The 26,216-nt window shown below is 41.8% G+C and overlaps 1 protein-coding gene across 5 annotated transcripts in view; it reads right to left on the bottom strand.

Annotated features, from left to right (window-relative positions):
* Window positions 1-23,535, bottom strand: part of dachd (dachshund d) — a 92,572-nt gene extending 69,037 nt beyond the window's left edge. For 4 of the 5 annotated variants that reach the window (XM_040148592.1, XM_040148594.1, XM_040148596.1 and 1 more), the window contains exon 1: window positions 22,822-23,534. In XM_040148592.1, coding sequence (XP_040004526.1) covers window positions 22,822-23,378 — 557 coding nt within the window. In that variant the 5' untranslated portion in view covers window positions 23,379-23,534. Of the gene's footprint in view, window positions 1-22,821 lie in introns of all 5 variants that reach the window. The other variant, XM_040148593.1, reaches the window with a different exon arrangement.
* Window positions 23,536-26,216: the final 2,681 nt, after the last annotated feature.

Below are 26,216 nucleotides of genomic sequence, written 5' to 3'. Positions count from 1 at the left end.
TGTCAAATACATACTTACAGAGCATACATAATTTAAATGAAGTCTTTGAAGGCCCACTCAGCAAGACTGGTTCAATGTTATAGCACTCCTTTAAGCTTTAAGTTCTCGTTACAGTACACTTTCTAGCTCCTGAAGAAGAACTTGGACAGATTTAATACCTGCAGAGAATTAAAGGGCAATACCATCATCAAAAAGAGGAGAGAATCTAAAGTCAAATGATGCTTGGACATCACGACAATTTCAGAACAGTTTGGAGTCATTTTCAGACTGTAATCCCATAAATTATGCACATCTGGAAAGTGTTGGTCTAGAAATAGAATTTAGTAAATTATCAGCAAATTAGCATTTAAAATGAAATTTCAAAACTGAAATATGATTAGAAAAATTGTCACTTTGTTTATAAAGCATGGGTTTAATTTTAAATACTGTTATTCCAAAACTTTTCTATGCATAATTCAAATATATACCGTAGATCTGAACAGTGAACATGTGTTTACTGAGCAGATGCGAGACTAATTAAAAGCGTAAGACAACGATGGAATTAGTAAATATCAGGTTTGGCAGTAGAATGAGCATATGTTCATTTTAAAGTCTGATTTTAACATATGATGGCTTGACGAATGAGGGTCAATTCTATCTTCCCATTCCTCCAAAAAAACAAGGTGTACACACAGCATATCAAAAACCTGTTTTCTTTAGCCATGTCTATGAATGCCGACAGGCTTTTTTTTTTTCTTTGTTTTTTTTTTTAATTGAATGCAGTTTTACCTGACTTTTGTTCTGCAAAAGGCCAAGGAGTGTTACAGCAAAGTACTATCTGGTTGATTCTTATTCTGTAGGGGTAGAGAGTGGGTGAGGCAGCCAGATGGTAGGAGTCTTTGATTCTCCAGATGGCTGTTCTGTGTGGTGCTCAGTGACACTGGGCAGGCTCATTGACATGCTGCCTCCCTCCCCTCCATCTCTTCGCCTCCTCTTCCTTCACCTCCTCCTCCAACATAGTCACTGTTACGAAGATGGATACCAGCCCCCTGGCCTCTAGCTGCAGATCTTGAGAGGATGGGATGGGGCTTTCCACTTAGCCCACCAAAGAAAATGTCAATGTTTGGAATCATATTGATGACACCCATTTGCCACTGACAAATGTACCTAAGCTGTCTATGGGAGGTGACTGCTATTGAAACTAAAATGATTTGAGGGATGAGCAAGGACTGATCTTTGGTCAGTTGCAGCATGTCTACAGGGTAAGTTTTGTATTAGGATTCGAAATACAGCTCTCGGTTCTGGAAATCCTCCATCTCTCGCGGTAACATGTCAAAGAACATACGTTCAGCGTCTCTGTTTATTAGAATTATGAGACATCTGTTTAGTGTCAATGCGATTATTAATTCTATTTGGCAATCTAACAGTGCATTGTAAACTTTTCCTAGAATAATATGAGCATACAACACAGACTATAACATTATTATTATTAGGTCATTTTGTCAGTGTATATAAATTATTATATCAGGCATTGACTGCTGACATACAGAAAAATGCCATTCTGACCCTCATCATTATTTTTATGGGAGAAGAAAACACACCCTAGACATACTCACTGTTGGAAATGAATCTACATTCATGCACATCTAAATTAGCCAATTAAGCAAATCTTGGCCTAATTTGAATTGGACCAGTTAAGACCGTGTTTCTGCAGATCAGCCAAGCTCTGCCATTAAACGCTCCCTGCTTTTATTCCCTGACCCCTGGTGCACCTCTCCTTTTGAGGTCATATCATCATTACCATAGTGCAAGCTCAGAGACTGTGTTTCTGTGTGCCTTAATTAATGTGTGTTTATAGGGGGGCACAGGAGTGAGTGCACTTAATGAAACATTGCTACGGTACCCTCCGGGGTCCAGAAGAGACAGCTTCTCTATTGTGCTGCTTATTCTTACAGGCTGTAAACACTTAATTGATCTGAGGAGCATATTTCACTGCACATTCTAGGGAAATCCTTTTCGAATTGGGACTGTTCATGATTACTTTTTAACTTCTCTTTTAGGGAGTTGGAAAAAAAATGAATGCTATCTGGCGTCTGTTTATTTCTTCAAACCAAGGGTTAATTAATGATAATTCTGTGTAAAAACTGAAAGCTAATCAAAAAAGAAAGGAAGAGGGGTAAATAATAATACAGAAAGAGATCAAGAGAGACAATGTGAATATCTATCCACGTGTGCGTGTGTGGTTATGATGATACCACTGAAAATGATGTCTGATTTTTGTGATGTCACGTCTGGGAGTCTGGGGGGAAAGTATTGGTGCTATAAAAAGGCCCGGAGGTCCCTCTCCTGTGGTGGATTGCTTTCCTCCAGCAAAGAGTGATCCTGTGTGTGCGTGCGTCTGCTCTGTCTGTGTGTGCACTGGGGCCGATGACAGGGGCCATGGCCTCCACACCCGGGGGACCGCCAATGAGAAAGAAGCATTTCCTCTAACATTCCATGGGTCACAAAAACAATTTGCCCAGAGGAAAGCAGCTAAACAGCCGCAATTCTACTCAGTGGGGCTGGGGGAAAAAGCTAAAACTAACTGCCAGCTTTTCTTTCTCTCTTCAACTTTAATGGGAAGAAACCATGCACAATACCTTACAATTAAGCAGACAAAACATGACAGCATTTAAAAATATTATTCTGCTAGCTCAACAGCATTGTATAATTAATAAGTTTGCTGTGTGTGTTCTGAAACTGTTCTGCACTGCAAGAAACAAATTCATTTTTCACGCTTCAGCTGCTTCGTGATTACTGTTAATAAAGAACACAGAATTATTCCCTACTTCATTACCTTGTACACATACCATGTCTGCTGAAAAAAATGTAACTACGTGACTTACCCCTCTGAAGTGTCCCCATCCCAGCAATTCCTATTCTAAATATGTCCACTTCAGTTGGCCATATTATCCAAATATAAACATAGACGATCAGCTCATACACACAAGTACACACACATGATTATCTGCTGTCCTTTAATCAGCACAGAGTCTAGACCCCTGGAGAACGTTCATGATGACATAACATCAGGTCAAGTGAAACCCGGGAATGCCAGGCTAAGCCCATCACAAATAAGTCATAGCTGATAGAGGAACATAGCTTGAATGCTGGTGAAGCACACAGATCGCTTTCTCTTTCTTTCTCACAACCCACAGGGGCTGACTTCTGGGAGATGTACGGAGAACAGAGCGGACACTCCTCAAAATACTCCCGATCTAGGACAAGTGAAAAACAGACAATGACAAGTGGCTGGTGCAGTGTTACTAGGACAGTAATCTGAGGACAGGAAAAAAATAAAATAAATAAATAACCTTTGTCAAATGACCCTGAGGCTTGCCCATGATAAGCTGCTGCGGTGTGGGACACGATGCGTTTAGGGAAACAGCACAGCTTATCCTTTTCACTCATCCAGATAAAAGTTGGCGAGAGTGTGAAGTGGAGTTCTCTCACTGGCTGAGTATGAAAATGTGTTTAGCGGCAGTCTTAAGAGGAGTTGATTGGGGGTGGAGAATTCTCCCTGAACACAGTGATTTCCCTGGGAGAGTGAGGCCAGGTAGTTAATAGGGGTCAGAGCCAGGGCTGAAGTGTAAATTGGCAGGGGTGCATCAATTAGAGGGTGGCAGAGGCTAGGATAAGGAGAGGAGAGAAGAGCTAGATGGAGCAGGAGACAAGCATATAATCTTTATCACCACTGCGGGATGCTGCAGGAGGTCTGTGCAAAGAAAAAGAGAAAGCTAAAATACTGCACAAATTAATGAGACAAAGCACTGGCTTTACATTCGTGTTCAGAATGAGATTTGAGTAATCACTGTATCGCAGAGTAGCTTGTCAGGCTTAGCATGTCAGACTGGATATATTATGCTTAGTCTCTTTTCTAAAGAAATACAAATAAGCCTTTTCTGCTTCTCAAGTATCTGCCTCTGTTTGAATGAAAGGATAGAAGAAACCCACCTGGATACAGTAGCACTCCAACATATGTAGAATTACAGAGGTACCCAGGAGAAAATAACTCGAGTAGGCTCTTTTCTCATGTACAAGGCAACTAAATGGATCTGTTTGTGTGCATATATACTTGTGTGTGTGTGTGCCAGTGTGCCCTCTTGTCTTCTAACATGCGTGTCCTTGTGTGCATGTGCAGGAGTTATTCAAAAGGAGAGATATTTGATTATATTGTGTTCACCTATCCAAGTGATCCAAATGATTTGAACATTGAGCATTGGAGCAGACGGGCACTACAGAGCTTACATTTGCAATCTTATACCGTTTAAGTGTATATTGGAAAAAAGACAATCTCGCTTATTGAACACATTCACCCTGGAGGGCAAACTGCTACGGTAATGAACACCACACTCTCCGAGAATTACAGTGTCCTTTATCCTGCTGTAGTGGAGGATGAAAAGGGATCTGGCCGACACGTGCACACAAGACGCGCACGCACGCACGCACGCACGCACACAGAAAGAGGGAGAGAAAAGAGAGGAAAAGTGGAAGAGAGGGAAAGAGAACAAACACGCATTTCAAGACCCCATAAACCTGTAAACAAAATCTGTGGAGCAGATAAATTATAAACGCCACAATGCAATTAAAGCCAAATTCAATTTGAGCACACACTGTCCATCTGTCACGGTGAAACAAAAGCCGAGAACCTCCATTATTACCAAATCCCTGCTCCCGTCAATTTGCTTGCTGGGAGATTTTGAGTTTCTAGGAGCAGGCCGTACTTAAATGCCAGGGTTGCTCACTCAGGGTGTACGTCCTCTGAAAACAGCCTCCAGATGCTCCCAATCAGCCTTCGTCAAACTACCACCTTTTTTTCTCCAATAACAATATTTTTCTTTTTTTCCCTCTGATCTTTATAAGGTTTTTTCTTCAGCAACAAATACAGCAAAACCAGGATGCCTCTGGAGAGAGACGCGATAATCTACATTCTACAGCGTTTGCTAACGGTGCAACAGAAATTAGCAATAAATAACAGAGAAAATCGAAACATCTAAATAAGAATTTGTATTGGAGTGTGCTTTTTAAAAATGCGCTTTTGATCACATCAGCGTGCCTTGCAGGGGATGTCTAAAAGCCCCTCTAACAGGTGAGAAAATAACAGCTGATACAGTCACAGTGTGCATCTAAGATCTTTAGTCAAGCTCTGGTGAATCATTGTGTACGCTTCCTTGGTCCTGGTGAAATAGAAGCGCTCCTCTTCCTAATCCTGTTTGGCCACTTTAGAATGGGAGATAGAGATCTGTGCCCCAGAATGTGACAGTGGGGTTCATGGGACTGAGCTTTCGCTGCTTAAGCCAGCGGGGGGAAAAAAAAACTGTCATCTTCAAAGGTGGAAGAGTGTGTCAATTTAAAATCAGAAATGTATCTGGCATCTTTATGCTTCTTAAACTACAATACATCTTGGCTGATTAAAGCACATCAAAGACGGCTCATTCATTCCTCAGAGCAATGAGGGGAGATTTTAATTGCAAAATGTTAAACCTCACAATTAAAGGCTTTGTGCTACTCAGAACTAACCCAAACACAACCATTAAGGACAGCATACAAATTAGCCTCAGCACGAATGAGATTCAGGGATAAGGATGGTACTAACAAGTGTGCTGTGCAAATGATAATCTTCCATCAGAAACATCTCAAGGCACTGTCCTCACTATTAGAGAGTGAGGATACAGCTGGAGCTGGGCTTTTCATGATCTCTCCTTTCTCTGACACTTTCTCTCGCGTACTGAGGGGCAAGCCTGCTAACAAGAGGAAAAAAGAAAAATAAAGGGAGTTATTGAGCCTCGTCACGTCAATCTTCTTCTTAGAAAAACAGCTGGACATAAATAAGTAGATAAATAAAAACCACGCATATGCATTAATAATAATTCTATCTGTATTTTATAAAAAATAATTTGCCTACATAGATGTATGCATTCAAACAAGTGCACCAAACAGTTCACAGATACACAAACACATACACCATTGAGGTGTCAGTGTGTCAAAAAGGGCTGTGCCTGCCATGATAAGGGGCTGACAATGATACTGTACAGCTATTAGGCTGGAAATAGCCTGCCAATACAAACAGTTGTCGGGCCAGCCCATTGTCGGGCTCTGGATCACAGTGAAGCCCAAAGAATTTAGTCACCTGCACTTTTGTAGGAAGTTTCCTGAACCTATTCACAGCATTGTTTTCCTTCAAAATACTGGTTCTTTAATAGGGAAATATAAATACCTTGGAAAGGTGTGACAGTCGGTGAACAGATAAAGCCTGCCATTACCTTGCACACACACAATGCGCACACATGCCTCCTTGTAACAAGCACAGAGCCCCCTTTTACAACCCCTCAGAGTAACAACCGTGTCTAATTAAAATTCACATTTCAACCAAAAAAGGAAAACAAGCCATCTCTGAACAATCCCGTCCGTCCTCGCCCTGGTCATGAATTTCAGATAAACACTGCGATACACCGAGAGTAGTGCCACATTAATTAAAAGCCTTGATAGACGCGGCTTCCATCTAACAGACCTATCAGGAATTAAATTTGTATCAGCGGCAGAAAGAGCAGTTGAGGGGTCCCTCAGGGGGATTAATGAAACAGACTTTCATAGAGGAGTCATCAGAGCCCTGGGCTGAGGGGAGGAGGCAGGGAAGAAAGGGCCAGCAGCAGGATGTCATGTGTGGGACCGTCGCGTCACTGACCTCTCATTTCATACTTTAATAAAGTCGCACCCAGGTGTCCTTGATGCTTTCCAGTCGCCTGGGGCTCTGGGAAAAGCTAAACAGGAGGCAGCCATAACATAATTCTGAATGCTCACCCCTCCCTCTCTGTGTTCCCTCTGTGGTGTTGTGTTATACATCCATGGGCATGCACACACAAGCACTCATGAAAGCGCACACAGACATACATTGCAGACACCCGATACGCTTTGTGTTAGCTAGACTGTACAGATTTTAGGCCTTTTATCAAGATGAAACTGTGCTTTGGTTGAGAAACATGGGGCTATTTCCTCATTGAAGTATTTAACTCGAGTATTCAGCTTGTGCAATACAAAGTAACAGTGTTACATCAATTTTTGCAGAACAAGCCTCAAATTCTGTAGAGTTGGTAAAGCGTTTGGCATGTCACTTCAGCTTCATGATTTACTATCATGTGCAGTTGGTTACAGGAAATTGGAACGGCGCTGACTTGCCTTTGAATTGTGGTAGAGACAGTTTTCTGTTGAAAACAGAAGCAGATTATCTCGATTAGAAGGCAGCAGATTCAGAGATGTACTGTATGCAATATGTTATCACAACGCAGTCAGCCCAGACAGCTGCTATCTGTCATAAACTCTGGCTATTGTTGGCCACACTACACAGCAACATGTGACCTAATCTAGATGAGCAGCCACTGAGCAAATACATGGAATGGTGTCATTTTTAATAAAGCTGTTTTATGGACTCCAGTCAACAGAGCCAGAGGAACAGGCTGAAACTTCCTTGTGCAAATGATATGGCAGAAGGAGTTTCATAACTTCCTCTGCTCAGACAAGCCTGTGGCAAGTCTCCTAACAGAGCACAGTGCAGCAGTCAGAGAGAAAGAAAAAAAAAATAACCTCAGCCTTATCAAGATTTTACAGAGACATTTCTTTAATTAGTTTTAATATTTCTTGTTTAGATAATGTCAGCCAATTGACAATTCAGTCCCAAACGGACAGGGGGGAACTCTGCACTCCTCCGATACAGAGAAAATGGCTGATCGAAAAGATTGCTTACTTCATTTGATTTAAATGCATATGCATATTTTGGACAGGAATCAAATACCTTTGCATGCACAAATTTTCATTGCTGATCTTATCGTTAATGTCTGAATGGTATCACACTACAGTATTTGTTAAATTCACAAGCAAATTGTTGAAGAAGGAAAGTTATCTCCACAACATTAATTGTGCAAACACACTCATAACAGTTTCATGCTTTCCTAGCGTTACGTGCTCCTTTTGCTGCCCGAAAGGCAAAGTGGACATTAAGAGTTCTCACTGCTGACGGGGCGGTGATGGAAAAATAATTAACGCTGCTAAGGAAAAGTTTCCTCTCTCGGAGATCTCAGACAAACATGCTGGGCCTCTACCCCAAAACAATGTTGATCAAAGCACGTAAACATCTGGAGCAATGAGACGCCTGCCTTTGGAACAAAGATATCTATTTATATTTTTCAAAGATTACAACTAACGATAACCAGACTTTGCACATGAGGGAACATTTAGAATACCAAAGGTTTAGAGTGTGTTACTTTAGCCTACCTGCATATCCCCCACCTGTCTCTCCTCTAATCTTTGTTTTTTCACAATCCTCACTCCCACATTAACACATTCTAAGGCTTTTGTACTCATGCCGCCTCTGACTAACCACCTATCTCTGTCTCCCCCCTCTCCCTTCTCTCCTGCACACACCTTTTCTCTTCACTGGGCAGCAGGTGTTGAGTGGTTGTGTTTACGCCCCCCCCCCCCTTCCCACCTACATCCTAACCTTACCTCTCACTAAGGCTCTCTTTCCCTTTCTCTCTCTTTCTTTCTGTGTGTCTCTCTGGCAGCTGGTAGGAGGAGGGAGGAGGCTATAACAGCTGCACATGAGGGCGGGTGAAAAAAAAAAAAAAAAAACACACAAGGCAAACAGCTCCAATCCCCTCAGGGTTGTCAACTCCGATCCCAACAACCTCTGGCGTTTTTTAACCAGGCAAACAGAGGGAAAACTGTTGCAGTCGGAAGACATCAGGGTCCCCATTCCATCAGCCCTACCTGGTGATCTCAGCCACAGCGAGCAGAGTTTACGCTCCCAGAGGGTCTCTGGATGGAGCTATCTAGTAGCCTACATGAGAAGTATCCACTTTATTCCACTTACTGCCATTTAATAATTTCGAGTTTGAAAAACATGTCACTTCCAAATGGAAATTGTGCTCGAGGTACTTACATCTGTTGGAGAAAAACACAAAACAACGGACACCATCAGGGTGCTTTTTTTTCTTTTTTTTCATCCCTCTCAAAGTCTGAGCTGTGTGTGTGTGTGTGTGTGTGTGTGTGTCGTTTTCACAAACAGCATCAAAATACATGAGATCAGCTCTCGGGCTTTGTTTGGCCCTGGCAAGGTTAGGCCAGCCTCATTCCAAATTTCCTGAGGGGGAACAGAGAAAAACGATTCCATGCAGATAAATCACTTGCACAGATCAAAAGACAAATCAGTGGCAAAGACAAAAGATGCTGACTTGCAGAGAACAATGGAGACAGGGAGACGTAGGTATCAGAGAAGCCGGCCCTAAGATCCCCGGCCCCACTCAATCAAACCTGCTAACCAGGGTTTGCATACTAGGTCAAACAAACTCTGCTTCTCCAAGACAGAAAGTGTATTTAAACTGATTGTGTTGAGCTATTTTTCGCGAGGTCCACTGAGTGTTCAGTTCTGTAGAAGTACATGTAGGATGGTTGAGAGTTTCTGGCTTTGCAAACTCATCTTCTAGGTTTGATTTAATAGCTACCCCAGGAGTGGGAGACGTCCTGGTTTTGAAAAGAAAAATGGGAAGAAAAAGAAAGAAAGGGGGTAAACTATTTGATGTAGAGCATCGGTGTGCGTGCGGGTAGTTGTGCATGCACACGTTGGCGTGGTCTGATGTATGCGTTCAGCCTGGCTTTCTATACTTCTGCATCTAAGACAAGAAGTCCTGTCCCATGCAGCCCTTCACGCTTCACAGCCCACAGTCCTCTATTAACTTCTTCAATACGAGCAATAAATAAATATATGGAATCCACAACTCTTTATCATGCAGTCATTCTTTTAAAGCATCGAGGTGTCACTGAGAAACGAGCCCTTTGGGAAGTAACATGTGGGAAAACAAGAACCAGCAAAGCCCTTAACCAATATTACCTTTTGATCAAACTGCTTCAAAGATATCAGAGGAAGCAACACAACACTTTTACAGCTCTGTTCTCTCTTTAAAAACCAATTCAAAAAAATGGGAAGGGTCATATGAAAAGCACCTTGTGACTTAGTTTTAAAGCGTATTTTATAATGTAGAGCACCAAATTATGTTCAAAAACACAGTTCACCATGCACCACTGACAGTCATTATTTGATCCCCTCCTCTGAGATCCATGTATGATAACACATCAATTTAGATTAAGGTGATATGAAAGAGAAATGTAAACTAGATTTCAAGGGGGAGGAGCTGATGCATTGGAGATGAATAAAATGATCTTAAAATTAACATGTTGAGCCTCGGCACAGTCACAATTGACCTGTGAGGTGTTCTTAGGAAAATGTTTTAAAATGAAGCACTGGGTCCAATACGCTGTAATAGCTGCCCATAAAATCTGCTGAACTTGTCAAAAAATGTCACACCCGTCTTGACATCGGGCTTTATTCAAATATCAGGGTGGATAAGGGGGCCGACAGGGTCAAAGGATTTACCTAATAGATTTGGATAGAGGGTTACAGCCCCATTCAGGTGTCACAAGGAAGATTACCATGAAAATATAACTGTTAACCCAAGCTAGGTCGAGCCCCCAATGAAAATGACCCACGTTCCACACTCCATTTGCTATCTCCAGTCCAAACAAGTGAGATTTGATACTACTGTTCTGACCTAGAACAGAGGGAAAAAACAAGCCCACTGCCACAACAAAGACAGGAAATTCAGCATAGATTCCTACTTCTCTCTTTTCTCCTGCCTCTCTATACCTAACAATGCTGGTAATGGAGAGAGAACAGTGCCCGGAGCTGGCAGAGACACCTGCGACATATTTTCTCCCCCACACCACCCCCCTGCAAACCACCCCCCCCCACACCCCCCACCCCAACCCCCACCCTCTCGACATTAAAGTCCTTCACAGAAATCAGAATTTAATAAATCACCCCAGAGCCTGACAGAGTTTATCTCCGGGGGTCGCCTCCACTGTGCAGAGACTCACAGACAGACAAAGCCTGGCCCGATAAGATGTGAAATTAAATACAGTTAGCAGTTTGAGACAAAGGAGGGAGAGTGTCACACCGAGCTTTGTACAGCGTAAACGGCTGGCTGCTGGTCGGGGCACATACACAGACGTGCGCGCACACTCACACAAACGCCAGAGAGCCAGCAGGGTGATTCATTTCAGGTTTCCTCTCACATTTAGCCTCATTTGCATCATCCACTGTCAACATATCGCCTCTCCCAGATATGTTCAAGAGCTTTCATTAGACGTCCAGGGGATGACATCCTTTTTACCCAGATGCACCATTATTAATCACTAGCTCTACTCCTATGTGGACTCATCTCCATCACGGATCAAACGCTATCTGCCTGTGTTTCCTTTCATTCAGCAGACATCCCTGACACCAGCCATCACTACAACTAAAGGAGACTTATGGGAGTGTGTTGGGGCTCAGACGACCTTATGAATGCGGTACATAAGCATTTAGCACTGAGAGGTTATAAATGTGAGGATCTGTTCGACACTGGTAGGATCTGTCAGAGCAAACCTCCGGCAGCCTTGCGCACATGCTGTACAGCTTACCAACTGGAGGACTCTGTAAAACCATTAGCGGTACTTTAAAAAATGAAACATGCGACATGAAATCACTGTCTGGTGTTATAAAGAAGCATGATTGCAATGGCAATTAGCTGTGGTCTCCGATTCACATCAGGATATGGCCGACCTCAGCTGTTCAAAGCTGATTTTTCCCCTACTCAGTAGTTAAGAGAAAGCACAGTCAGGTTTCAAGGAAGAAGCGGTGTGGGTTGTTTAATAGGCTTAGCCTGGTCGTTGGACCTGACCTTTCCCTTTAACAATACTGAGGCCGATGGGCTCAGGCCTGCTCTGGGAACACAATGACCCGTGGGTGAAGCCTAATCTTCTCCAACCCCATTCTCTCTGCTGACCAGACTGCCTTCATCCACAGGCTCTATGTTGCTCCAACTGATGTCTTCCTGCTGAGACAACAGTGCCAAGGAACTGTAAACAGGCCTGGCCCAGTAGGGCCCCGACTGGGCCTCTCCACGCACCGAGTGCAAGTGCTGCTCTGTAGAATGTCAAAAATGACAGGAATGCTGGGTGCCATCAGGCATCCTGATAACATTCTACATCTAAGAGCATGATTAGCGGTCTCTGCATACAGGCCGTCTCTGGATGTGATTGAAAAAAAGGGCTGCTGGGTGTTATAGGCCTGTCATTACAGCGCATCAGCTTGTCATTTCAAATAACCTGATCCTGAACCTCTCACATCACACATATAACCATTAACTACAAATTGTGCTGCAGTAGCTATACTAATGCAAAATCATTATATTTGTAAATTGGGGCTTTAAGACTTGAGAGTTAAGTAAGTAGAGCTCAGTAACTTAGCACTAAACAAGTGCTCTTATTAGAAGTGCAGTGGACTTGAGATCTTATAGCCACACATCCATTTCATCCAAAGCTTTGCGATTCTTTGGGGTTGATCTTTCTAATTATGCTTTGTGAAAAGCTTTTTGCTGGGCAGCATCAACTGAAATAATATTAGCCTACCCAACATGCAGCGAAGGGGGAAAAGCAAATGGCATAGGTCTGTAAAGAGGTTTCTATTATATGTCAATATTAAAGAGCATCGCAATCAGCACAGTAAATGCATGTTTACGCGCTTACAAACACACACACACACACACACACACACACACACACACACACACTCAGGAGCCTAGTCTCAGATGATTATGATTATGCCCTCCTAGAAAGCCCATCAGATTAAGTAAGAAATAAAGAAATACCTCAGGACCCCGATGTATCTGATGCTGCATTACTTTAACTTTTTACGTGTTTGATCTGTGCTGGTGCTGGAAAGGCAGTTCATTCTTTCCCAAATATTTTTCGGTTTTATTTTTCCGGTGTTCAAATGATGGGCTATGAAAGGTTGTTCTTTCTTGCCCATGCAAATAAACTATACAAAGAGGTGTCTGATCTCTGAAATCCGATCAGTATTTCTAGCATTGTCTCCAGTTCCTACTGTGGCATCTTAAAGGTCAGGAGTGAAAGGCCATTTGATAACTACAGAAAGACCTTTTGGCTTTGTTACACTGCCTTTCATCTCCTTTCCTGCGGAGGTTAAAACAAAGCATTGCATCCTTTGAAAAAGAAAGGATAAAATGGATCGCTTTGGAGCCTCAAGCCTTTTTTTGGTCACTGGGGGAAGTCTGGCATCCAGTGTACAAGGAAAAGTCTAGTGGGATATGTGTCTGAGAGAGACGAGTCTTCTCAGGCACAATTAGCATATGTCCCCTCAACCTCCTACCAAACCTCTCAATGAGACCCTGAAATCCTACTGCGATATTATTACCACTCAAACAGGGCATTACACAAAACATCTAAAGCATGCACACACATGCACTCATACAGGTACGAACACACACACATACAATCAAAGCTCAATGACACCCACTTCTCACTGAATATTCCTTTCTTTTTTAATGGTAACCTTGGGAGATGGGCTGCACCGGCGCAACACTTAACAGCCACTAGTCTGAGAAAAATGTTTTTGATATGCTTGTGTCATTTAATCATCCACATTCTGCCGAGGATGTGCAGGACAATTTTGCAGGATATTAACTCCCAACTAAACCCTGGCTTGTATCATTTGTGGGGCCAGTCAAGCAGGAGTCCCAGGAGGAGCAGAGACTTCCTCCTCACAGTCGTAGTAATCTAAGCTTGACTGGGTGCACGCACTAAAACACACACACGCACACACACACACACACACACAACCACACAAACAAACACTGACAAACACACAGCTATAGACAGGTAGAATTAACCATAAAGGAATAAAGGTATCAAGAAATGTACGATGCAAGTGAATCCCTTTACTGACAGTCACAACGGTAAAAGGATGTGTGTAAATGTTATTTAGGTGATCAAGTAACAACAATAATACAGCAGATAATGTAGAACTGTAAGTTGTGGTAGGAAATCCCATAGTGTATATATTACACACACACACACACACACACTATATATATATATGCATTTTTTCCCCCCACAGACAGCGATATTACTTCCTTTTCTTTTTATTTCTATACCAAAGTTAGAGATTGAAGAGTATTCGTAAAAATGTCACTTTAACGTGATCCATTTGGACAGCTCACATTGCTTAATGGGGTAGGAAATTCATTTTTTCTGCTGTGGAAAAGACATAGTGGATGATGTGATTCTATGCAAAATATATGAAGCCATTACTAGAAAAATGCATGAGTTTCAATAGTTGGAGGAGAAAAAAAGTATCTCATTGCATGGAGGCTATCCCTATTCTTTACCAGGGACTGTCACATACACACACACAATGCAAAAGACAGCAAAGGCAACTGATGAAAACCATTTTTGTTCCATCACAAAGAACTAGGTCACCCTCTCATAATTGTCAATCATGCAATAAATCTCTCTGTGGCACAAATGAATACAGCATTGGAAATGAGACAAAGCTTATTGGCATGCTATGTCAGCTTGACTCAATTCATCCTCCTTTTCACACAAGACCATTCATATGTGAAGTTGTGCAAGGGTGTCTCCCTCTCTCTCTCTTTCACACTCTCCCTCTCCTTCTTTCTCTCACACTCACACACACACACACACACACACACACACACACTCACTGAGTACCTAACACACACATGCACATGAGCAAACACAATCACACGCTGCTAATGTGAAAGTTACATGTGATTAATGTATGTGGACAGACCATTTCAGCCAAGGGCTGCTTTATTATCATAACCATGTTTATTTCCATAGAGAACATTTCTCATTGTATTTTCTGCCAGGAACATACACATGTAACTGTTACAACACATTGCTTTCAAGGCATTAGCACGTGCATGGTCAGAGTCTCACATTTTAAGATCACGGTGGAAGTGACTGCTATGACACAAACTTTATTTTTATGTTGAGTGATTTTTTTTTTTTTTTTTTACATCCGACCACAGGATCTATGATTTCTTTAAGTAGAGGCAACCAGCATTCATTTCAAACTATGACACAGAACTGCACGGACTCATGACTTATCTGCTTACCACATAGCATACCAGATGTACAGAGATCTGTTTCATGCAATCTGATTGGCTAGGAGCATTGGCTTGACACAGCACTACAGCTCCATCCGCAGAGGTTTGTGTCACGTCTCTGAGGACCCAACTGTCACTCTTTAAGAGGAGGGTAATAATAGCCAGGCGCCACAGCAAGTGGTGGCACAGGCGATTTTAAAGAAACATCAGGGAGATGGTGACATTTGAGTCTACGAGGAGAGAAACCTAAGCGCTGCAACCAATAAAGACTCCCACCGATATTCTCACTAGGCTTAGAGGGAGAGAGACAGAGGCAGAGAGACCGCGTGAAAGGCAGAGAGAGATGTCGGTGTTAGATGAAAATGTGTTGAGCTGGTGATATTGATACCCCGCTCATAACCTCTACAGGTGTGCGATGCCGTCAGGAAGCAGCTCTGGGTGTGGCTATCTCTGTGGATAAAAGCCAGAATTGCAGACCTTATCATTTTACAGTACACCAAACGAGCTGCCTAGTTCACTCTGAACTGCTGACAACTGAAATGGCTCTGTACTGAAAATCAAGCTACTGTACAAATAATACATTCACACACAGCATGGAAGATCTTTTTGTCTTTAACATTTGCATTCTTTTTTATTTTGAACCTGAATCTTCAATGACATATGTGCCGGATAATGTTGTTTAAAACAACTCATATATCAGCTAATAAAAAAGGTTTTTTATTTGACTGTGGGAACAATTGAACTTATTACTTTTTTTTTGATTTTCTAACATAAGAAATATTCAGCTGACAATGACCTTAGGATTAATGACTGAATTTTGATTGAGCAGATTTAGCAAGGTTATAGTGATTTTTTTTTTTTTCATCATTTGAAAGACAGATCTGGAACAATCTGCTGATCAGTGTCCAAGACTGTTGCCAAAACTAGTCATATAGATATGACCTATAAATGTAAGAAGAGAAGGTAATTTGCCATTTGTGGCAACTGGTATTAGAAGACACACAGATCTTACAAAAAATTGTGAAGAGCAAAAGAAGAGTAAAATAAACCTGCATCAGCAGTGTTGTCATCATAATTAATCACTAGAGCTGGTTTAGTTTAACTTCAATTTATATTGTTTATTCAGTTTTTAATTTCTTTCTACAAACTATTTGAAGCTTGAATTGAACACCAGAGTCTCTGAAACTGAAAAAGCAGACACAGGAGAGCAGTTTCATGTCTAGCCTGCTGGCTCAACAGGAGCTAACTTTATGCACATTGTTAGTTATAATTCAATGCAACAAATTGACTGCATAAAGTGTTTCTTGTGTCTAAGTGAATTTAGTCTTCACATAAATAGCTGTGGGGCCGTTTTCTTAGGTTTTCATCAGAAGGTATTGACTGAGCAGCTGCTTTGAACCACCACAGAATGTGCTGCTAGTCTCAAGTGTCATTAGCTTCAGGGCTTTTCCAGCTAGCGCCAGGTAAAGATTAGATAACAATCAGCCCTTTAATAGATACTGTTGGAGGCACTGGAGCCGTTCCTGTGCTGTGCCGTTCATCTGAAGCTAACAAGAGAAGAAGAGCGAGTGGAAACCGATGTCATTTCCTCCCTGGTTTCTTTGGTGTGATGTACTGTTGAGCCCAGCATGGAACAAGGCTGTTGTTAAATTACATGTAACTGTTGCCTCAAACTAGTGTCAGTGTACAGTGTGTCTGTCTGTCTGTGTTGAGCAGGTCCAACTGGAATTTGACGTGGTACATTTTTTAGTGTGGGCTTTGTTAAATAGGAATACACTGCAATCTACTGAAGATGTTTTGAAATCAATTTGATATTATTTGATCATTTTTGTGTTAAAAGTTTTTTTCTTTGCATGCATCTACTCGCCAATCACCTGCCATTTACACACATCAGCTAACTCCTAACATAGCATGATCCAACTTGACACAAGATGTCATTTGAATTGCTTGACATTCTCTTTATATAAAGGAATGTGTATCTGCAAAGAGTGTTTCCTAACTTTCAATAAAATAAAAAAAAAGATGTATATGATGTGCTTTACTTCACTCAAAATCCAAAAGTACAAAGGACTTTTTGTTGGATGACATTCCTTCCTTAATATACTTAAATTATTAAGGAGGAGTCCTTTGTATTGAGTAGAGAGCTCCAAAAACATTGACACTGGCGAAATAACATCTGCATGTTTACTCAGGAGAAGATTCATCCCTGATAGCTCCCACGAAAATGAAGAGGGGGACAAAAAACAAGTGGAGGAAATTTGTGGAATCCCATCTGAGATTGCTTCCCTGATGGATTCCTTTTCCTGTCAGCTCAGACGAGAAATGAAGCCAGGGAAAATTAACTCCTGATACAGCTACGCTGAATTAGACAGAGAGGGAAGTAAAAAAAAAAAATCTACACACTTTTTAAGGATTCCAGCCTTGTCATTTTCAATTTTATGCTCTTTGGACATGCTTGTATTCAGATTCCCCAACATCTATTCGCCATATCAATCCTAATTAGACAATCTGGGCCCACGAAGGATGAGACCGGAGTTATTTGCATAATTTAATCATAAATACTCAGTGATACATATTTCCAAATGCATTTGTACAATTATCTTTTCATCCTTGGGGCACAAGTATTAATATGATTGGGCAATAATTCTTTAAAAAAGGGGGAAAATAGGAAACCGGCAAGTGTGCACTCTTTTTTAAACTCCAGCTTTGGGCTATATGAAAAATTAATTAATTTCTGAAGAAAATCAATTTCTCTATGTGACCATATTAGACAGAGCCAGGCAAGGGCCTGCATTCCTTCTCCAATCAGGAAATCTCATCTGCCCCCTCTAACTTCTGTCAGTAGCATTTAACATCCTGGTACAAGCGTCAGTGACTTTTGCTGTGCTTCCTAAATGTGCTGTAATGTGATGGAGCCCGTGAGTAAAGACAGGCTAGGGAGCTCTGGCTGGGGAAAGGGGAGAACAGAAATCAGAGTGACCCAAAATCTATTGCTGCTCTGTCGGGCAATCAGTCTGAAGTGTAAAAAAATCACAAGGTAAAATCACTGTGAACAAATCTAGTTTAATATGCTAGATAAGTAATATTGACAGATATATTTTAAACAGCTTAAGTCAGTTGTCTATATAGATCACAGCTATTACCCTTCTATGGTTGGTGAACATAGTAAAAAATAGGCCATTTTAATATACTGATTAATGTGGAAAGACCTGATGTCGATTTTAAACCATTTCATTTTGGTAGAAGAATTAATTGGTAATTCAGTTGCTGTTGCCGATCCAGTAAAGGCATGCAAATAAGTTAGGAGCTTGGACAACTAATGCATCCGACAGGCAAATTAACAATACAGGCCTCTTTGCCATGCAAATAGCCTCTAAATCCACAAATGACATTAGACAGTGTCAAACAAAGCCTCTTTAACAAGTGAAATCTTTGGTTTCGACAGTCTTGGCTCAGCTTCATTCTAAGCTACAAAAATGTGATCTTAAAAGAAATGAAGAAAATTAATGTTACTTTTTTCCACTGAGCTAGTCCGTGGATTTTCCTAAAAAATGTTTTAATTTGCTCTTGTTCCAGCTGAGTGAATGTCAAGTCAATAAAGCAGTTTTGATTTTCAAGGAGACTGTTTGCAAAAAAACACCTTGCCGCCATCTGCCAACTGCACAGTTGACTTGCGCACATGTACTGTACCTAATCAAATTTAGCAGAGCCCCACTGAAGGATTAAAAATGTAGAAAAAAATAAATAAATAAAGAGACAACTTTAAATGCTTTTTTTTTACTCCAATAAAGAAACAACACACAATATGAGGGCCAATTTGACTTTCAAGAAAGTACTTGAATAGATTTGGATTTTAAACAGCTTTGTATACCATTATCTCTCCCTCTCCCTCTCTCTCTCTCTCTTTCTCTCTCTCTGTCTCTCTCTCTCTCTCCCTCTCTCTAATCAGGCATCTGTCACTCTGTTTTTGAAGTTATTATCGCCCAAGCTCCCTCTTGGATGTGGTTGCTGGGTGACGGGTATCTTAGCACCCACTCTGACTGGGAATGATTTGAATGGAATCCAGAAATCTCCCCTGAGTACCTGTAAACACATCCGTGCCTTGTAGAAAACAAATATATTATAAGAGAGCTCAGCAGAGGAGAGGAGGGAGAGAGACAAGCTGGCACCCTCAGTGGCAGCTCACACTGAGCGCTAAACAAAACAATTACCGTCATTTGCAAATATGTGTGTTTAGGCATAAACACTCTTGAAGTAAGAACAAGAGAGGTGATAGCTCTCATAACACTTGCTGTCATATCACTATTAATTATATATATTTGTTAAAGAAAAAGTAATTTCACCGTGACCTGGCACTCGTAACATTTCAGAGGCAGATCTGTTTGACTGAAACGAGCCAGGGAAAATCTATTTAAGAAGGGCATGTAAGTGAAAAGCCGTCCCATTCCCAGTGGTGGGACATTGTCTGGGGCGTGTGGTTAACCTTCAGGGGTAGACAATGATTGTCAATTAACTGCTGCATTTCTGCGCCCCAGCGTCGGATAGCCTGCCTCCACAAAGCACACCAATGAGAGATACGCGATATCTCTGCACCGCCCCCCGTGTTATAATAACCTTTCAGAGAGTTCAAGTGTCACACAGCAATAAGACCCTTTTCCATCCCACCGCAGGGAAAATGAAAAGGAAAACAAGTAGCTGGAACAGAGGGCTCCTGGAGGGCTCCTGGAGGGCCAGAGTCATAATGTAGGGGAAATTACTGAACCTGGATCAGTATGGGAGCGAGAGCGAACACTGCTAATCTGGCACAAGAGTCCTTAAGAAAATGAATGGGTCGAGAATGACTATATTCCTAGTATCGTTAGAGATGAACAATAATTACTAAAATATGTGTCACTTATAAGGCAAAGTACACATAGTTCAAACACTCACTGTAAAAGTATGCAAAAGGAATTTTTCATCATAAATTCTCATTTCTGAATCCCTCAGTAAAACACACACACACACAAAAAAAAAAAAAATCTAACACTACAATTCTAAAAAAAAACCTGTTGTCCATTTAATGTGTTCAAATAGCGCTATGCTAAAGTAGGCATAGTTGGGAACAATTTGGTTGGAGCTTGTTTGTGTCCACATCAAAACTAAAACAGCGGGATGCAGCGGTGCTCTGTGATGCTATTCACATTCACACTGTGTGCAAAATGAGAGTAGTGTTGTTTTAACACAATAGACCGTGGGAGGAGAAAAACAGCATGTGAAATAGTAAGACCCATTTTACAGGAGTATTATTCACTTCATTGTTACTACTCTGCTACTGTATAAAAAGAGTAGTCACATGGTGGTAACAGGGCGAGATGAAAAGACTAAACTATCTCAGGCAGCAAGCTGTTGTGTAACCCGGCAGGGTTAACCAGTGAACTCAAATACTTGTTATCTTACAGTAAGTCGGTAGAAAACGGAACATTGACTTTGGAGAGGGGACCTATTTTCACCTACTGGGTAACCTGTGTCCTGTTTACTCAGACTGATCATTTTGTCAGCAGCAATTAAATGACAGACAGAGTAAAGCACACATCCCGGCAAATAAAATCAACTCATTCTGAGTAACAGAAGCCTTTTATCCAGCGGATGCCTCACTGTTCCATGATGTAATTCTCCAAATGGGGCAGGCAGGCGGGCAGACCGGGTCTGAGTGATTGATTTCAGCCCAGCACCGGGAGAACCTGGCTGCTTTCAGAGACAATTACAGTCCTGTCCATGTGCCTGTAATAGCCCAGCACTTTAGCGTCATTAAAGCGACGCGAGGCACTGCATTATCCTTTAACCCCATCGCTGGCCACCCCCCCCATTGACAACCCGGAGAGTTCAACTACATACTTTGTCACCTGAAGCCCCACGCCAGGCTTGAGAGGAGGATCGCCACACGGTACGTTCCTCTCTTTGGCGGGGGGGGGGGGTTGCTCTCTGCTCTCTTGATGCGTAAGCATCAAGATGTAAATGATGCTTAAGCAGTGCACAGGTGAGGTGTCAAGACAATTGCCACTGGAATGGAGATATGGAACTGCAGCATGTTCGCAAGGTCCAAATATTGTACGTAGATATACGATGCTGACTGTTTTGAAGCAAGCATGAAGGGGGAACTGTGTTTAATGACGACAAAAAACTGTAGACTACTGAGATTTTAAATGACTGAGCTACATGAGAAAAAATATTTAGAATGAAAAATGTTCCAGAGGGATTCTCTCTCTCAAAGTTTCCCTCAAAATGTTCAGAACTACCTGAGTTTGCATTTTCTGACCAGGCTTTCAGGATCAAACTGTATTCATTCGCATCATACATATGGATCTTAATGACATAAAATGGTACTTAAAATTGTCTGTTTGCACAGCAATTTCAGCGTGCGTGTCTGCATTGGCGTGTGTGTTTTTCACATGCTTGTGGTACTTAAGCGAGCGTCTAAAAGTAAGAATTAAGTTCAATCTCACAGCATAATTTTCCAGAACAATTTATGTTTTTTAACTCAGACTCAAAGTGACTCAGTGTTTATGGTTATTCCCCACTGATGTGAGCCTTTCCATCATATTTGCATTTCCAGCTCATTTCTGGGTAGGAGATCAATATGGAATCAATCAAAGTGACAGGTAAGATGGTAAATTTGACCAGGCTGAACGATCCTGTGAGACTGAGTGATACATCAAAGCTCGCAGCAACAGTAAAAATGGCTTTTAATCAAATATTGATCCCCACTTAAATCAATCCATATTAAAACATATAAAGCTAGAAATATTTGATTAGGTAATGTTGGGTAATGCCTTTATTTTCAAGTGTAGTTGTTTACCTCACTCACTGTATATTAATTTCCTTTTTTTTATAGAAATCAAGGCTGTTTGACTAAGGCACATTCTTATGCGTGTGTGTGTGTGTGTGTGTGTGTGTGTGTGTGTGTGTGTGTGTGTGTGTTGAAATTATCCCAAGCATTTACAGTGTTTGAAACATTGGCTCCCTACGCTCTTTTTCAACTGGAACCATGAGTGTATGATAACCTCTTTAAGAAATGTGCCTGTTATCAGTACCAAGAGAACAACAATTAATACAAAAAATACTCCATGTCATCTAATTCCGACAATCTGGGTTAGTCTTGTTTACTTTCTACAAATCAAAGCTACCATAAGTGAAATCATATCGCCCCTGTGGCAAGGATATATAATAAGGTATAACCTACTTTTATTTCACTCATTTAGCAATAAATCTGAGATGGCAGTTGCCTTAAATTGAAGAGGAATTACAGTAAAGTCTGGCCCATAAAAGATGACAAGGCTCCTTCTTTCTAAATTTGTCTTTGCAGTGGCAGCTCCACACCTGACGCTTATTCCACAGCATTGCGAGACTCAGCAGAGGTGTAGCCTACATGATCGATTCATTTGCTCGGAGGCAGACAGGCTATCCATCATGGCACAAGCTTTGTCCGGCACGTGTTTAAAACTTTCGCTAAACTTTTTTTTTTTTTTTTTTTTGGACTGATCCTGCGCGCTGGCCTCTTCCCGTTCACCAGGGAACTACCAGCACACTACTCGAATGTTTGGACGGAGTTTGACATACATCACACACCTATACACGCTATAACAATCGATTAGGAAATCGGGCTGATAAGTTAATCGTGTCGCTCGGGCCACTTGTTTCACGGAGGGAAAATGTCTCCCCCTTTCTTGCTCCTGCGCCTTTACGCACGGCTGTCCGCAAAGACATTTAAACCAAAAATGCCGCACACAAGCTCCCTACTAACCTCGCATTCGTGCAGTCGTTGTACAGAGTCTCGAAGTCTTTTCTGGAGATGAGTTTACAGCGATTCACCCCGGGTTGGATGGCGCCGAGCCCTCTGAGGATGCGGACCTGCTCCACATTGCACACCACCGGCGTGATCTCCAGCCGCTTCAGCTTGGTGTAGACCGTGTGCAGTCCGCCGACCAGGTGCTTCAGGAACAGGTCGAAAGCCTGCGGAAGGCAGATGAGCTCGCAGCCGTCCACGGTGAAAGAGGCCACTTTGGCACCGCGCAACTCGACCATCTTGCACTCATTGTTTTGCGGTATGTTTTCAACAGGCGACGGGGTCGAGTACACGGGTTTGCTGGGGGGTAGAGCCGCGGTCGGGGTCGGGATGCCCGGGCTGCTGGTGGCGAGGAGCTCTGATCTGAACAGGTTTTGTCCGGGTCCGGATGGGGGGGCCAGGGATGGAGATGGTGATGAAGTTGTCGACGGCGGGGACGTCGTTGCGGAAGGAGTCGAGATCGGAGGCGGTGGGACCAGAGGAGTTGGTGGGATCAGAGCAGCCGGTACGGCCATGGTCACCTACAGGAGGGGAAGAGAGTAGCCGAAGTTCAAAGTATAAAACCCAGCCTGCCGAGACACCCCTAAATGAAAGAATCCACGAGAGTTTAGCTCCTCAGATAAGTTGGGAAGTAAAAAGAGCTGCCGAAAAAAGGCGTGCTGAGTGAAGGGGGGTTTTTTTGGGGGTGGGGGGGGGGCTGAACGGCGGGACAGTGATCAAAGATAGGAGGAGGAATGACAGGAGGAAAATGAGCTGAAAAGTGCAGCTCCGCTCTGTGGATGAGTTGTTGTTGTCACACGGTACAGAGAGGGAGGAGCTAGGGGACAGTGGAAGCCTTTGAAGAACAGATAACCCGGTACTGGCTACCGCTGAAATGTTTCACGTCTGTTGCGTTGTTGATTCCACACATGAAAGATCCGGTTATACCCGAGCACAACCCTGTGAAAAATCCGCATCAATTGTTTAGGGGTTTTTTTGTTTTTGTTTTTTGTTTTTCTGTGATTTTAAAAATAAAAAAAAGAAACCTGCACCCACTCGACATATGTGAAATTTCAGTTAATAGTTATTGCTGGTCCCCAACTGCACTTAACAGCCGTACAGGTTGCACCTGCTATCCAACAGTATGCAAATCCGCTGCACCAGTCTTCCGAAGTTGACAATTAATCACTCTGAGCACCAAAATGTTTTGTGTTTGTTTACATCCTCCCAAGTATTTCAGAGGCATTTTGCAAACTTGTAATTTCCTTTCATTCAGGCATTAATACTGAAATGCTTTTATATCTTTAAGTCTGATGTCCTATTTTCTGACTGAGTATACCATAATGAGTCACTGTTCAAGGTACACCCTATCTGTGAGAAGGGAAAATATGTCTCTTTTAATTAGTTCTCCCTGGTTATTGTATTTACCCAGCCAAAGTGGGTATCGCTTTTTGTATGAAGTAACAGCATAACACAACATGAGGCAACAGCTGTTGAGATGGAAGTTTTTTATGCTAACTAAAACACCATTTAGATTACGGTGTAAACCGCATGTATATAAAAGTACACTTACTCATTAAATTTTGAATCTAATCACTTATCAGCAGCGAACTTAGTTGTATTGTTATGTGAGTTACATCAAACTAAATGTGCAGTGCTTGATGTCGGTAGTTGTCTTCCACTTAAGGTCCATTTTGACAGCCAACATAACTATTATTTCGCTAAGTAAGAATTACAGGTGAGCAGGTGAATATGTCAAACAATGTGTCCTCAGACAAAACTGTTAAAATTGCTAATGAACTTAAATTTGTCGTAGATAAGGAGGCTCTACGTGAGAGAAACCAAAACCTTCATATTGCCAGAGCCAGTTACATTTGAGAACTTGAGGTGGTGGGAGAAAACTGGTAAATACCTGAAAAAAATAAAATCCACATTTACACAATGACCATAAAAATGGTAACTGTTCACACGACACACCAGCTTCTTCAAGGGAGGTTGTACTATTTTCTGATGCTGAGTACTGAACCAAAGTTAACCCAGCTGGCACATGAACTCTCAATCTTTCCCTCAATCTCAACCTCGGACATTAGAGGAAAGAAAGAAGGATGACGTCAGAGAGGGAGGAAATGCAGCACTGTATAGAGGGTCAGGTCCATGTACAGTAAAAGCAGCTCATGTAATTTACACTTGTATTCAACCACTGTGGTACATCATGAAGCCGAGTACGTTTCCTGACAACTCAATCAGTTGGTGTAACACTACAGTATGTAAACATGCAGCAGGATTTTCCTAAATCAGACCACTCATTAATAGAACGCACCCTCTTACAATTAGGGCTTAGGTGTGTTAGATAGGACCAATAAACAATACTCAGCTTTTATTTGTTATTCAACGTATGGCAGAATACCACAAGTGAACTTATCAAACTCCGGTTTTGCGGGGAAACTTTTTTGGAGTTTTGCAGAAATTAAAGTGATGTCTAAAACTTAGTTTGAGTCAGCACAACTGTAAGGGTTTTTACTTGCCGTTCCTAAACTTGGTGGTGCACATTTCCTTAGATTTCCAATTAGCCAGTGGGTCTGGAGACACATATATGAAAGTGTAAGTCATCAGGAACAGCTCATCACAGTCTGCATTTGCCTTAATATTCAGTGTATCCCTGTTGTCATGTTGTGTCAGATCAGCTTTAAGATAAGCAGTGTGCCATTTCAAAATTATCATTCAGGGAAAGAGGTAGCTTGTAGTGTAAAATCAATAGCTGCTTAAAATTCATTGCCAGGCAATCCATTTGCCCTTTATGTTGCTAACCTTTCACTTAAATATGCACCATATTAAGATTTCATTATATACAATGAATGTCACAACAGTTTGCCCACTATTTCTCTTGTTTGCATGGGTTAACTGCAAATCATTGTGCTTGTAATGTCTGAAAAATGACTTTCATTAATGTTATGCAGGAAAAAAAAGGAAAATATATGAGTATGAGTAGCCTAATAGGTATTAAAAGGCACCAAAGGATGTGTATGATGTTTTAGATACAAAGGCCTTTCAACAGACTGGGTGGGCTGCATGTGTTTGACCCCAGTTATGAAAACACCATGTAACACAAAAATGACGTCTGTATACTGGTGCATTGATTTACACCCCAGTACTTTGTTGATATAATTCAGCACAAATGCAAAATCATTACTGCATGTAAAAGTCTTGTGTGGGAACCTATCTTGGAAGGAAACAACTTACTAGGAAAACTGTTTACTTGTGACAAAAATGTGCCATAGCAGTCCTTCAGGCAGAGTGGATGTTTAAAGTAATGGCAGTTTAAAATTGTCCTTACAAAGTAGTTGGAAATTAGCACCGTGACTCAAGTTTCCAGC

This window comes from Xiphias gladius, chromosome 16, assembly GCF_016859285.1.
Source record: "Xiphias gladius isolate SHS-SW01 ecotype Sanya breed wild chromosome 16, ASM1685928v1, whole genome shotgun sequence".
NCBI classification, from domain to species: Eukaryota; Metazoa; Chordata; class Actinopteri; order Istiophoriformes; family Xiphiidae; genus Xiphias; species Xiphias gladius.
This window is presented reverse-complemented; position numbering and strand designations above follow the sequence as displayed.